Source organism: Microcebus murinus, chromosome 8, assembly GCF_040939455.1.
Source record: "Microcebus murinus isolate Inina chromosome 8, M.murinus_Inina_mat1.0, whole genome shotgun sequence".
Lineage (NCBI taxonomy): Eukaryota > Metazoa > Chordata > Mammalia > Primates > Cheirogaleidae > Microcebus > Microcebus murinus.
The window spans coordinates 41,142,038-41,156,876 of NC_134111.1; the positions used below are offsets into that span (position 1 = coordinate 41,142,038).

General features: G+C 38.0%; 1 protein-coding gene across 15 annotated transcripts in view; it reads left to right on the plus strand.

Annotated features, from left to right (window-relative positions):
- The window catches only part of TANK (TRAF family member associated NFKB activator), a 90,927-nt gene extending 82,158 nt beyond the window's left edge, over positions 1–8,769 (plus strand). For all 15 annotated transcript variants that reach the window (XM_076005583.1, XM_012735703.3, XM_012735706.3 and 12 more), the window contains 2 exons: positions 3,906–4,486; positions 7,977–8,769. In XM_076005583.1, coding sequence (XP_075861698.1) covers positions 3,906–4,486; positions 7,977–8,153 — 758 coding nt within the window. In that variant the 3' untranslated portion in view covers positions 8,154–8,769. The remainder of the gene's footprint in view (positions 1–3,905; positions 4,487–7,976) is intronic.
- The last annotated feature ends 6,070 nt before the right edge of the window (positions 8,770–14,839 follow it).

Consider the following 14,839-nt stretch of genomic DNA (forward strand, 5'->3'; position numbering starts at 1 on the left):
TATGACTTCAAAAAAAAGTACTATTTGGTTCATAAAGGAGCATCTTGTTTCAGTAGAGATTAGAGGGAAAAATATAGGATTGGGTTGTAAACAACCATCAGGTCTTTTTCTTTTGTCAATATACAAGGTAATTATACTGAGAAGTAGCCTAAATGGACAGCCTATACTTAAAATTGGAAATCTACAAATATTTCTCATTTTACTTTTTTTCTTGCAAAAATAAGTATTGTTAAAAAGTAACTATTCTTGAAATAGATAAAATAGAAAAGCTATTTGCTCACCTGATCCTGTTTCTCAATACGGTATCAGGATGACAAGTGCTTTCATGCACCTCAATTGAGTTTTATGTTTTCTAAGCTTGGATTTCTAGTAGCCTTAGGAATCTTAGTTTTAAATCTTTTTTTTTTTTTAATATATTAACTGTCATTGCTTGAGTAGACTAACTTGGATGATTTTAACATGGCTGAGGTTGTGTGCCAGCTAGTCATGCTCAAGGAAAATATCTGCTTTATTATAGCTGTTTGATTTCTCCATGTTTTGTTCACAAGAGGGACTGGTCAACTGCTAAAAAGTAATTCAAAGCACATTTTTGTCAATTTGGGGACTCCTCTCTATATATGGAAACAAACATGTTAAATTTAGCATAATGGTTCAGAGCACAGACTCTAGAGTTAGACTGCCTGGGTTTCGGTACCATATCTACCATTCATTAGCTGTGTCGCCTTGGAATGTACCAGTTTCTTTACATGTAAAGTAAGGAGAATGCCTACCTCAGGATTATTTTGAGTATTAAATGAATTAATGCTCAGGCAATGATTATTACAGTGTATGGCACATGGAAGTGCTATTAATGTTAATAGTTGTCATTAGCAGCAGCAGCAACAGTTCTTCAGTGTTCACCCTGTTCTCCTTGAGAAGAGCATTTGATAAGTCTTTCCTCCTTTTCAGGTGTTACAGAATTTGATTACCTCAACAGTTGGTTTTCCTGATTTGTTATTTGTAATTCGCAAATGTTATCTACAAAGATAGTACTGTTTCCTAGAATTTCCTGCCACTTTTAAGTCTATTACCAGGAAAAAAATGACTACTTGAGAGTTGATAGATTTTAAGAACCTCAGAGGTCAAAGAAATCCAGCTGAACAATTGAGCTTGGTCTCAATTACTATACCACTCCTAGTCACAGACAGAATATCTAGTAAATGTTGATTATTATCCTAGGCTTTGTGAGGAATAGGATATAGATTCACTCAGAATTCATTTATTAAGGGCATATATGTACCAGGTACTGGGCAGGGTTCTGGGGTAAGTGGGGAATGAAAAATAGTTTAGAACCTAAAAAAACATACTTAATGGGAGAAAAGAGGTATATACTTGGAAATACAGTCATGTGCCAGATAACAATGTTTTTGGTCAACGACAGACCACATATATGATGGTAGTCTGATAAGATTATAATGGAGCTAAAAAATTCCTACCACTATTGTAACATTGTAGTGTAATTACTTTATTTTTTATAAATTTAATGTAGCCTAAATGTACAGTGTATATAAAATCTACAGTAGTGTACTGTAATGTCCTAGGCCTTCACATTCACTTACCACTCACTCACTGACTCACTCAGAGCAACTTCCAGACCTGTAGGCTCCATTCATGGTATGTGCTCTATATAAGTGTACCTTTTTTATCCTTTATACTGTATTTTTACTGTACCTTTTCTATGCTTAGATGTACAAATATTTCCCATTGTGTTACAACTGCCTGCTGTACAATAACATAGCCTGGGAGCAATAGGCTATACCCTATAGCCTGGGTGTGTAGTAGGGTATTCCACCTACGTTTCTGTAAGTACATTCTATGCTGTTTGCACTACAACAAAATCACCTAATGATGAATTTCTCAGAATATATCCCAATCATTAAGTAACACATAACTGTATAACAGTGTTCAGTCCTCAGGACAATGAAAAGTCATGGGAAAGCCATCTAGAGAAACTTATGTCTAAGCCAAGATATGAAGGACAAATAAGAGTTAGGCAAAGAGTAACGAGAGGGGACACATCAGGCAATCTGCAAAGCATGTGCAGAAGTGCAAAGAGAAGACAGCGTGGCTGCTTTGGAGAACTGTCCAAAAGTTCATTATAGCTACAGTATGGAACAAAGCACGTGTGCTGAAAGATAAGCATGGAGAGGTGACCAGGGGCCAATTAAGAATAGTTTTATATGCCTTAGCTGAGGGCTGAGGGGTGAGGGCCTTGGAGAGCCATAAAAAATGTTTTATTAGCAAGGTAACATGACCAGATTTGTATTTTGGAAAAACTACTCTGAAAAGAAGGGGATGGAGGAGAAGTTGCAATGAAAAGAGTAGATTGGATATGACACAAATTTAGAGGCAAGCAAGCAGTTCAAAGGCTGCTATAATAATCCAATAAGGGAGAATGGTGTGGACTAAAGAGGCAATAGATATATTACAGGATGAACCAAAGAAGTTGGTTGCATTATACTATATATATCATATCCAAACAGAAAATATCTTGTGTTGGAATGTGCTGTGGCAAAAGATAGGTGTCATAAGACTGCAAAGGCCAAAGGAATATAAAGGAATCGACATTTAATAAATGCCTACTAATCCTGACAGACACTTTGCCAGGTTCTCTACATACCCTATCTACTTAAACTTGCATCATTAGTAAAGTCTCCGTTTTGAATATATAACTTTACTGATGAAAATCTTTTTAAAATGCTAATTTTTAAAACCTTTACTATTTATTCTTTAAATAAAAACACATACATTACCAACATCACTCCCTTCTTGAATGGACATTGTAGAGCATAATTTAGCTTTTCTTGATGTCTCAGGATCAACATGAAGAGAACTTTGGTTTTTTATATCAAGAAATGTAGCCCTTTTTGGCCCTTTACTAGACTGTAGTGGTTTTCTGAATTTTTATATCTGTTCTTTTGTTTTTCTTGTCTTCTCTCATGCTTTTAGCTCTTACTGATATCTATCTCTGCCTTTAACACTCATATCCCCTTTTGATTTGCTGTTTCAAACCGTCTGTGAGCTAGGGAAACATCATCAAGCTTGTTAGAATAAAACTAAAATGAGAATAGTAGCAAAATCTATACATCTATGGACCTTGTGGCTCTAATTCTGACTCCTCAGAAGCTCTACTTTCTTTCTTAACTTTCTATGTCTTAGAGAGCTGAATTTGATATAATAGATAAGTGGCTTCTAGATCAATGAGCTACAAAGTCCCTGGTATCCACCTGGTATCTAAAAAGAGGCCTTTTTAAAATATGAGGAAATCCCATGTTCACATGCAATTTTCTTAACATGCATGCCAAAATTTCATTCTTCTTTTGCCTCCACTGTCTTCCTTCTCCCCAACCCCTACAACCATTACTCCCTCACATGGATTTTTAAGAGTAGACAATGGCTAAGCTGATTAGCAATATATTTAGTTACATAGTGATGTTGGGGGTAATAAATGACCTAACTTATACACCCATACACACACACACATACACACTTAGTAAGGATTTTCCCTTTTAACAACTTATTTGTCTAAGCAAGCTCATAGTAGCAGTTTCCGATTACTGACAAAATGTTTAAATGTATACATTATAAGCAAATGTTTAACTGTGAACAAGATGCAAAGCGTACGGCAAAAGACCTAGGAAAAGACAAAGCAGTTAAATTTCGACTAATAAGCTATGTTTCAGTTAACCCGCTGGAGACTGCTAATACTCTGTGTAAGATGGTAACAAATATAAAAATCTCAGTTGTCTTCAGTTGCTATAAAAACCAATATAAAAAATAATACTCATCTGTCCAAAGCTGACTGAACAGATTTTTAAAAATCATTTGAATGTGACTGTTTCCCTTTTGTGTTCTTTTCCCTGCAGAAACACAGTGCTCTGTGCCTATACAGTGTACGGATAAAACAGATAAACAAGAAGCGCTGTTTAAGCCTCAGGCTAAAGATGATATAAATAGAGGTACACCATGCATCACATCTGTCACACCAAGAGGACTGGGTCGAGATGAGGAAGACACCTCTTTTGAATCACTTTCTAAATTCAATGTCAAGTTTCCACCTACAGACAGTGACTCGACTTTCCTACATAGCACTCCGGAGAGACCCGACATCCTCAGTCCTGCCACATCTGAGGCAATGTGCCAAGACAGATTTAATATGGAGCTCAAAGATAATCCAGGAAACTTTGTTAAAACAGAAGAAACTTTATTTGAAATTCAGGGAATTGATCCCATAGCTTCAGCTATACAAAACCTTAAAACAACTGACAAAACAAAACCCTCAAATTTTGTAAACACTTGTATCAGGACAACTCCGGATAGAGCTGCCTGTTTATCACCTGGAGACCATAATGCATTATATGTAAATACATTCCCACTTCTGGACCCGCCTGAGGCACCTTTTTCCTCACTCAATTCCCCAGGAAAAGCTATCCGAGGACCACAGCAGGTAACTGTTTTGCATTAACAAATATATTATTACGTGTGAACACACATTTTGCCATACGTGCACAGATATGCATCTCTTTTAGGTTATCAGACATCCTTTTTAAACTAATGACTAGCCAAAGTTAAGGCTTTCATTAAAACATGTAAGTCCTGTAATAAATGACATGAAATTATAAAAGATTAATATGATAAAGCTCTATTACAAAGTACCTTGAAATTTATGGCAGACTTTAAAATATATGTAAGCTTTATTCATATCTATTATGAGTGTCACTTTCTTAGTTCCGTAGTCAAAGATAGTTTACACAGCATCAGTTTATAATAGGATTATTTTATTAAATTTCACAGTGTAAAATAAATAGTTTATGATAAGTTTATATCATACTAATTTTTATAAGAATGCACAATTTTCCCCAAGTAAATAATTGCATCATATTCCTAACTGTCAAACTAAGTGAACTGTCTTTCAACTAATACTTCTATTACATTCTCAGTTATTTAGTACGTAGATCTCTAGGATTTAGTTTTGGTTTTGGTTGCTAATCTGGCACTAAACATGCAGCCTAATATGTTTTTTAAATAGCCTCTGCATAGGTATGATTTCAATCAAATATTTTATTTAATGTTTCTAAGCTCACAGACTACTTAGAGCCCCACAAGCCATTCCTACCGTTCCTTTTAGATTCAGATTCTATCACAGAATGATTCTTTTAGTTTAAAAAAAAAAAATGTTTTTAATGGCTGAAGACAAATGAAAAATATATAATTGTTACAATAAACAGACGCTCATGAAAATACAAACTGATGTAAATAATTTTCAAACATTTGATTTCTCTTTGACTTGAGATATTTAATTTTTTTAAAAAACTTCATTAATACCCTTTGGCTTTAAGTACTTTTATAAGTTATAGACTTTTAAATCAGCATGCAAAGCAGGCAATAGGCAAGCTGTGGTGTATTTTAGTAGTAGGAAAAACTAGGCATAGCTGACAATAAGTTTTAATTATAAACTCACTTATGTTCCACATTGTACCTTATTTCACATCATAGACTCAGTTATAATTGATACTAAATGAAACAAATTAAACAATTTCATTTATTGCAAGTAGAATTCCTGTGGAGCTGTGAAGTGCACCAGTTCTAATGCTTGTTACTCTTTTCTCCATTGTATTATTATCTCTTGCTTGTTCTTTTACTAGTCTGTGCATTCATGTTTCAGTAGATGGCACCCTGCATTGTACATTTGCTTTCTATACTACAGCAAGGGAAACAGCTGGTATGTGATTACAACTTGATGGAAAAGTATTCAGCTTAAAAAAATGCAGGAGAATTGGTGTTGAGCTGTCACAAGACATGGGGCATAAGGTTAGATAATTGATATTTTGGCAGAAAAAGCAAGGAAATTAGTTTGTTTTGAAGGCCATGTTACAGTTTAGGATTGAAAGAATGTTTCTTAAAGTCCGTTTTAAAAAACATTTTGCTATTTCAATCAATTAATAAAGCTTGTATGATAAGTACAGAATTCTTGAGTTACTCATACACAGTAACAAAGAAGTGAAATTTTAGTTAACATATTTCAAATTTTTACTTTATATGAATCATTAGTACTAACACCTCTTTTTATACATTCAACTATCATAACAAAGACTAAAACATGTCAATTTATTTTTGTTCTATGTGATTTTTTTTGTTTTTTGTTTTTTGGTTTTTTTTACTTTTGCTGAGTCAGTGATTAGGGTCCCACCTAAATTCTATGAAGAGATCAAATCTGAACTAATAGCTCTTAATAGAGAAGGATAAATACAGACTTTGAACATAAATTGGCAATGAAAGATCAGCTCAACAAATTTAGAAGCTAAATTGCTTCTAAGTTAATTTCTTACTGTTTTATAGATCTTAATAAGAATTCTCTTTAAAGTAATAATCTTTGATTTATAGCCATATCAATTTCTCATTAGAATGATTTGTACTCTTGTTTAAATGGCAAACAGTAAAATTTGAATCTACTTAACTCTAACTAGATTTTTGTTTACCTACTCAACAATTACTATTTTTTTTTATCATGGAAGAAATATTTTTCTAAAGAAAACTATTTTACCCCAAATTTCGTGACATTTATTCTAAATATTATTTTTTTACTTTTTTGTGTGATAAAATTGCCACTTCTCATGAAAGGAATTGAGTCAATATTATTATAAGCCCTCTGTACATGAATGTATCTCAGTGCCTAGACAGACTTTGTATATTTACACCAATTGTACACAGCTGTCCAATAAAATGTTTATAAGACGACAGTGATGTTGTGAAACTCAAATGCTTCAATTAGTAATATACTGTTTATGTAAATGATCGGTTAACCAGAATGAAAGAACTTAGAGGAATGAAAATTAACACTATCAGGTGCTGGACTAGGCTTTAAAAACATATTAGTAACAGGACCATAAGAGGTCTCTAAATTTGACTTTATGAGGTGATTCTCCTCAAAGTATCAGAATTTAGCTATGTCAGAGTAATTTACCTGTGTCAAGGAAAAAAAATTTTAAAAATAATTAGGTTTACACAATTCAGGAAAATAATACATTTTCTAGTCAACAAACATTTATTGAACACCTACTATTAAACTAAATGCTATTTCTTGTCATTTTAGAAGTTTTTTTAAAAAAAAGGAATAAACGCAGTATAGCAGGGTGTTTATATACTGGCTATAATGGAGATAATTATGTTAAATTATGATTTTCCTTATTTCTATAACCAGGCAACTATTGACAGGTTAGACTTTACTCAGCCACAACAAGGAGTAAGGCCAAAATACTTATTATATAATAAGAATAAAGCAAAAAGTCAAAAGAATGCATCTGATATTAGAATTTGCTGAATTTTATTTCAGTTTTCAAGAAGCAAAAAAAATAATTCATTAGTGGAATTTGTTTAGTAGTTTAAAAGAAAATTTTTCTTTCTAAAAATCAAAATAATGCTGATTCATATGATTTATTATGTATTTGCTTATAAGTATTACTGAAATTAAACTTGCTTTTGATTAAGATGTCATGCATACACACACATCATGTCTAGTGTACCCACCATGTGATTAATAAAGGCCCTATAACTTAAGGTTTCTATTGTAAAATAGAAAAGGTAGAATTTAATTTAAAAATCTAAAGTATCAATTATTGTTCCAAAATTACTGCCATTGTAATAATTGAACATCAAAAATTGCAGGTGCTAAAGCTGCAATATTTTTAAATATGTAAAGATAAAATGCATGAGTATGTACCTCAAGTGATTTTAATCAAAGTTTACTTGTGCCCTTTATGAGAAAAAGAATTGAGTCGTATCTTCGTGCTGACTTTATGGAAAAATAATTTGCTTTCATATTAGGAAATTAAACATCTATCCTCATAACGCATTCAAAAAATTTTAATTTGAAATTCAATGCTATTTGATTTAAACACAAGTAACAGAATATGTTTTTGTTTATTTGTTTTCTGCAGCCCCTTTGGAAGCCCTTTCCTAATCAAGGCAGTGACTTACTGGAACTAAGTGGCACAGACTCAGAACTGCATATACCTCGAGTATGTGAATTCTGTCAAGCAGTTTTCCCACCATCTATTACATCCAGGGGGGATTTCCTGAGGCATCTTAATTCACACTTTAATGGGGAGACTTAAGACACATTTGAAAACAGACATATCAAGTCCTATGCGATGATTTTGGGTTTGTAATACTATAACTACTTGATTATGAACTAAATTCAAGATCATTCATAGGAAAATCTCTTTTCACAGCTATTTGAAATTTTTTCTAAACTTCTTTTATAACTTTAATTATCTTTTAAAAGATCATTCTGTACAAAACTGTAGCTCATTGTATTCATGTTTACAGTGTTACTACCATAATTCAAAATTATGTATGTGACTTAGCGTTATATAATCATAATTTATGTTTGTTTCAAATATCTAAGCTTATTACTTGGATTTCTAGTGAGATGTATTGACTTTGGTGATGTCAAATGTTTATAGGGTTTTTTCATTTGATTTCATTGAAAAATTTAGATTATTTATGCTATAGGTAAAATTCTGTTTGAATAAATCTATAATAAACAATAAGAAACAATGTAAACATCTAAGTAAATGCCAAAGATATTTGTTGCCCAGTGATAAAATCACTGATAGAATTATTTAAATGTTAGATCATTTTTAATAATATACATGGCTTTAATTTTTACTATGTGTATAGCTACATGATGAAATGAATAGAATATTAAAAGAGTTAGTTATGTTGTGATCATTAGTGTGTTCTTTGTTCCTGAGTTTTAAAAAAAATGAAATAAATCACATTTTGGAGGAAGTTTATAAAATTCATATTTTCCTTCTAGTAACTTGATAGAAGGGTGATGACCAGATCTGATGGCATTTATTACAATTAGTGGATCACTTTAAATTTTAAAATTATTTTTCAAACTAAACTTACTAAAGAAACATTTGTTTTTTATGTGAGCAAGTCTAAAAAACACTGTGAGGACTATCCATATTTATTAATTTAGATTAAAAATGTTCACAATCTTGTTAGAAATTTGTTATTCATTGATAGCAGTCTGATTCATGGCCAATGTAAGACATTTGAGAGAATGGATACCAAATTCAGAAGGCTGCAAAAATTCTTTAAGTCTTTCCTTTAGTTTTCCTTCCCTGATTCTTGCCTTTTGAGTTTCTCTTTCCTTCTGATTTTAAAAAAAATGTTTGAGGCATGGCTTCCATTTTATGAAGTAAACGTTGACTTGCAGCTCTAAAACAAATTTAAGCTTTCTTGAAGCAAGTGTTTCAAGCTGGAGGGTTTGGGATAGGGGAATCTGAGCAGGCCCCTGTGCCATAGTGAAGAGCCTTAACTTGTGGAAGAATTTAGAGTGGTGCCTCGACTTCTCAGGATACCAAGCACATCACATTGACATCTTCCTCATCAAGGTGACAGAGCGATTATTAGGTATTCACTGTGAAGGGTTCTGAGGCATGTACATCTTTCTTTCATTGCCACTGGGGCTGAATGGAAATGCCTAGACAATTATCCAAGTCCCTTCCCTTCCCCCACCTCCCACCCACCCAGCCTCCCCTGTCACTCCTCCCACACACACATACAAAATTAAAAATAAAAACTTCCCAGCATGTACCAGCCAGATTATACCACTGTACCTATCTCATGAAAGGGGATTCTTTTTTGCCCTCTCCCTTTCTAGGAGAGAGTCGTCCTCACGCAGTTGACATCTACTAGCTTGCTGACAACCTGAGGAAACCCTATAGCCCAAAACGTGACTCAAAGTGTGCCACTGACCCCTCCAGTCCACCCTCTCCCCACCTCCTCCACCACTTTTAGTAAGAATAAGGAGCTCCATTTTCTTTTGGGTTCCAGCGGTACCCCAGGCTCCATCTTCTGAGGGACAGAGACAGACCTTGGGCCACAGGAGAGGCGGCCTGGAGAGCAGGCCCCCATCCCGTTCTACAGAAGCAGTGTTGGCCAGAGCTCTAAAGGTGGAGAGGGCACCGCCAGGTCTCTCCCTCTGTCTCTTGTTACTGAGTCGTGCAGGGGCTGGCTCTTGGCATCTGCTAAGCGTGGCCGGGTAAGAACAGCTCCCAGGTAAAAAAGCTGCACACGCGAAACGCTGAGTCTGAAGAAACCACCCCCGCCGAGGCGAGGCAGTTGTGAGCGGGATGCCTGAGAAGTGGGAGGTGAATGTCCTCGGGAGGGCCCCCCCGGAGCAGCTTTCCCCGGAGGCTGAAGCTGCTGCCAGCGGGGACATCTGCTTTCTTACACTCCAGCCTGGCTCACCCCGCCCCCTCAGCCCTGGGTTGCGTGGTTATTTTACCAACACGGGGGGAGGGAGAGCTCGAGGAGGTAGAAAACGGGTGGATGGAAGCTTAGAAGATTTTCTTCCCACTCCCCCCACGCCCCCTCCTTTCTTCTTCACATCTTTTAACCTTCAAGGTAAAGACTTTATAAATACGAAACAATAAACGTGTCCGCTGGCTCCCAGGCCCGCCTTCGGCGGGCCGGGGCTCTCGGGTGCGGGGCCTTGCCCTCTCTCCGTCCTCCCGCGTCGGGCCGGGCCTCGGCGGTTCGGCTGGGCGCAGGGGCCGCCGGGTGCGCCCAGCCTGTGGCGCCTTCTCTCCCGGGCTGCTGCCTCGACAGCTGCTTGTAGCTACAGTAATTAGACTGTCAGTGCTTGTTAGAGGAGAGAGGGGAAAACACGCTTCTGACAGCAGATTCCGAGACTCCCCAGTTTGTTAATTTCTAAGAGATCTTTAAAGCATTAATTGAGGTCTCCCCAACTCTCCCCACCCGTCCCTCTCCCCAACTCCTCCCTTCCCCAAAATATCTTGAGGAGAAGAGAAGTCTCTCCGCGTGGAAACAGTGTTTCCCGCAAAACTGCCAGCCCGCCCCCCACCCCGCTCACGCACAAACACCCTGTTTTACATATACATATATATGCACACATGTATGCGCGGAAGGTTAACTCGGCGGAGGACTCGCCCAAATAGGCACCGGGATTGCATTTAAAATAATAATAATAATAAATAAATAAACTAGGAAGAAAAGGGGGGGAGGGAAGCAGAAGTCGGGAAGAAAAGAGAAAAAGCAGCAGGCTGATTACGAGGTGTCAAAACTGCCAGGAGCAAGAAGGTGATAGCAATCAGGGGTGAGAAGAGTGCGGCATTCGTGCGGGGCAACTAATTATCCGTCTCATTTGAGAAGAGCAGCATTTGAGGCAGCAGCGTTCGCCTGCTGAACGGTGACAGATTGGCGCGGAGGAGAGGGGAGGTGTTAAAACAATGGAGCCGGGCGCGCGAGCGCTGCTGCATGCTAATCAGCCCTCCCTCCGCCTGCCTGCCGCGCTCCCTCCTTCCTCCCGGCCTCCCTCCTCCGCGCTCCCTCCTCCCGCCTGCGGCGCTCCCTCCTTTCCAGCGGGCCTGCCGCCGCCGCCACCCGCTTCCTGCTCCCTCGCTTTCCCGCGCGTCCTTCCCGCCTCTGGCGAGTGGAACCCAGCCACCGCCACCGCGTCCCTGGCGGGCCGGGAGCTCCGCGCAGCCCCCGCGGCACGCTCCGCGGGCCCCGCGAGCGCAGCCCGCTGCCGGTGCGCCCGAGGGCCCGGCCTGCGCCGAGCGCCCACTCCCCGGGGCGCCTCCTGCGGAGTGACGCGAGGGCCCGCGTTCTCCGTTCCGGGCCGTGGAGAAGAGGCCGGAGAGCCTCGTTTCAGCCGGTGAATCGGACGCGCTGGCCGAGCGAATTCAGGAAGGGCGAGGGACGGCCAGAGGTGGGAAGAGAGGCAGGGCCAGAAAGGCCAAGGAAGGGCCCTGGACCGGCTGCAGAGCCGCCCCAGCGGGCCGCCACCCGGAGGCCTCTAGCCGCCCCCAGCCCGCCCCCGCTGGCCTGGGCAGGTCGGCGAGGTCGGGCCTCAGATCCTAACACCTTCCTCTTTCCACCGCAACTACAAGTACACGATTTAAATAACCACAGTGAAGGCACATAAAGGGCTGTAGCATTAGTTGTGCGTCCAAGGCCTGACCTCCTGACCCCAAGAGTCGACTAAAAGGCTGTCTGGACCTCCAGAGACACAGCATAAGACTATCAATAGGGAGAGAAAGGCCTTTAAAGAAGCGGGCCACGCGACCCCTGCCGCGGAGACTGTGGGGGCGATGGGGGCCGGGCATGTCTGGCAGCACAGCTCCTTGTCTAGCTGCTGTTGTCAACACTCTGGCCTGAGAGAAGCTGGTCAAAAACTGCAGCGCCCGGGCTGCCCCTCGAATCCACCAGAACCTGGGTCTCTGCTGAAAAAGGTCTTCCATACCTGTTGAGGCAAGCCTGAGGTTCTGATACAACTTCCCCCTACTTTTTGAGCTTAAAAGCTGATTGTTGAGCTTAAAATATACTTTTATTCCTACCATTAAAATATTTTATTGTTACAAATTTACATAAACTATCCTTAGAGATTAAAAACCATTGACATTCTTTTGGCTTAAGTGTATTAAATGGAACACAGCCACGGAGAACTAACTGGTAGAAATTTGGACTTACTGAGAATGCAATTCCTTCTAACTCCTCCCGTGCTATTTAGCTAACCAGGTGTCAAAATTAACATAATAAAATTTCCTTCCCCCAAGCCATACATGGAAAAAAACGAAGGTAGCTGAAAGATAATCTATGCAATATAATTTTTCTGCTGACACTTACCTTTGCATAACTTTACACACACAATTGTTCATTTTTAAAAATCAATTTAAAATGTAAAGGTTTGATAAAGCTCAGTCATATATATACATAGGTTTCATGCATACTGTTTTCTCCACTTTTCTCTGTAATGTTTCACAATAAAAGCACACAAAAATAAAATTTAAAAGACGAGTAAATTTTGGTATTTTTATATCATCATTGATCCTAGTCATATGAAAACTACATAGATTGAATCACTTTTTCCTTTTAGGATATACCCAGGCATACCAATAGAGTAGCTGAATGTAAAATTGTTAGGATCCACTAAAATAATACAGAATGTTGAAAAGTTTTTAAATTGAAAATTCTTGAAGAGTTACATAAAGGACTTTGTGTAAATAAATGTTAATGCTTTTTGGTTTCTGCTCTTTGGAAAACCACTAAGCAGGCCTCTGCCCTTACCATATCACAGACATTTCAATGTTAGAGTATTAGTTGGCATTTGGAAAACTCCCTGGTGTCTGAATCTGCTAAAATAGCAACCTATCTAACAGCAAAAATTTCTAATTTTACATTTATTCATATAAACTTGGAGATTCAGATGCTCCATCAGCATCAAAATTAAGCAATTTATTAACTATTTATCAGCCTTTTCTTCATTAACCAGTTTTACAAAAGCAATGTGTATCTCCCTGAAGCTATGAACCTATAGAGCATAAATTTAGTTCAATTCCATGTTGTGTTATTTCTAATATCTAATCAAATTCTTCACCTTCCAATAACTTGGTTTTTATGGGTTTAGTGTAATTTCTTCTCTGTCTACAGACCTCACAAATTTGCATGATTGTTTTAATGGTATATTTACAGATAAGTTTTTATTTGCACATAAGGACAAAAAGGTGAAGTGAAATTTGGTCCCAATGGAAACCTGTTAGGTTCCCTGAACATATGGCTCATTGGGCTGTTACTTCCTTTTTGAGATCATTTTCCAAGATTTTTTAATATATACATCAATTTGACACCAGTTATAAAGAAAATATATTGGCTTTGAAGATGCCTCCACCTGGGGCATATCTCTTAATAACAAACCATGTAGTGAGGTGTACCTCTGAATGTACGGGTTTCCAGTCTCCGAGAACAGGGCATAATTTAAAACCAGTCAGAACTGCCATTTGATTTTACACTGTCTGGAAATTAGGTAGGTCTATGGATTCTTAGACTGCCACAATGATTTGATCAATACAGTTTAGGGGGGACTGCCGAAAACTCTTTTTCAGAAGGCTATACATTTGGAAGCCACAGTATTACAATGATTTCTCTCTGCAGATACAAGTGATGTAAGTCTCATGTGTGGTGCCAACTTAAGACTTAAGGGGAAAATCACAGCACTTTGAAAAAGATGTAAATGTTCAATTGGTAAAAAAGGGGGGAAAACCGTGCTAAAACATGTGCCTATTTCCATTATGCTTAATTTACTATTCAAAACAAGTTTTTCCTAATAAGCTCTATTGTTTCTTTCTGTTTTGTAAAATTTAATATGTGTGAGACAAAAACCAGATTCAGAATGTGAATGAAGTCTGTTTAGCAAAAGATTGTTGGAGCTCACAGTTCAAGAAGGGCCCCAAATTAAAAGAAATATCACCTCTATCACTGATAGGACACAAGGAAGCAAGTTTCTTGGGTCATTTTTAGACCTAGTTACAACTGGACTGCCTACTTCCTCCAGCCTCAGAGTTCCTTATAGATGAATTCATAGGCTTAACATGCACCAAGTGCTAGAATATTCAGAATTATTATGCTACATGTATTTACTAAATAGCTTTAGCTTTCATTTTATTGCAGTCCTCCCTCTTCTTTCTGAGGCCGCAATCCCCAAACAGGACTGAAGTAAATTCTCAAACTTGTTATTTCTTGTCCTGCCTATAAGGGGTTATTTGTCCTTAAGTCACTCACACTTCTCCAGAGAATTTGCACCTGATTATGGAATCCCTTGATGTTTAACCAGTCTCCCACATTTGAATGTCCCCCTTGCAATCTAGAATACCTGGACAGCCTGGAGTGTGCTCACATGTCCTTTGCTGTTTAGGGCTTTACTATGAATACATTCAAAAACTATCTTGCTGATATTCTTTAGAAGGAGCGTACAAAAAATGAG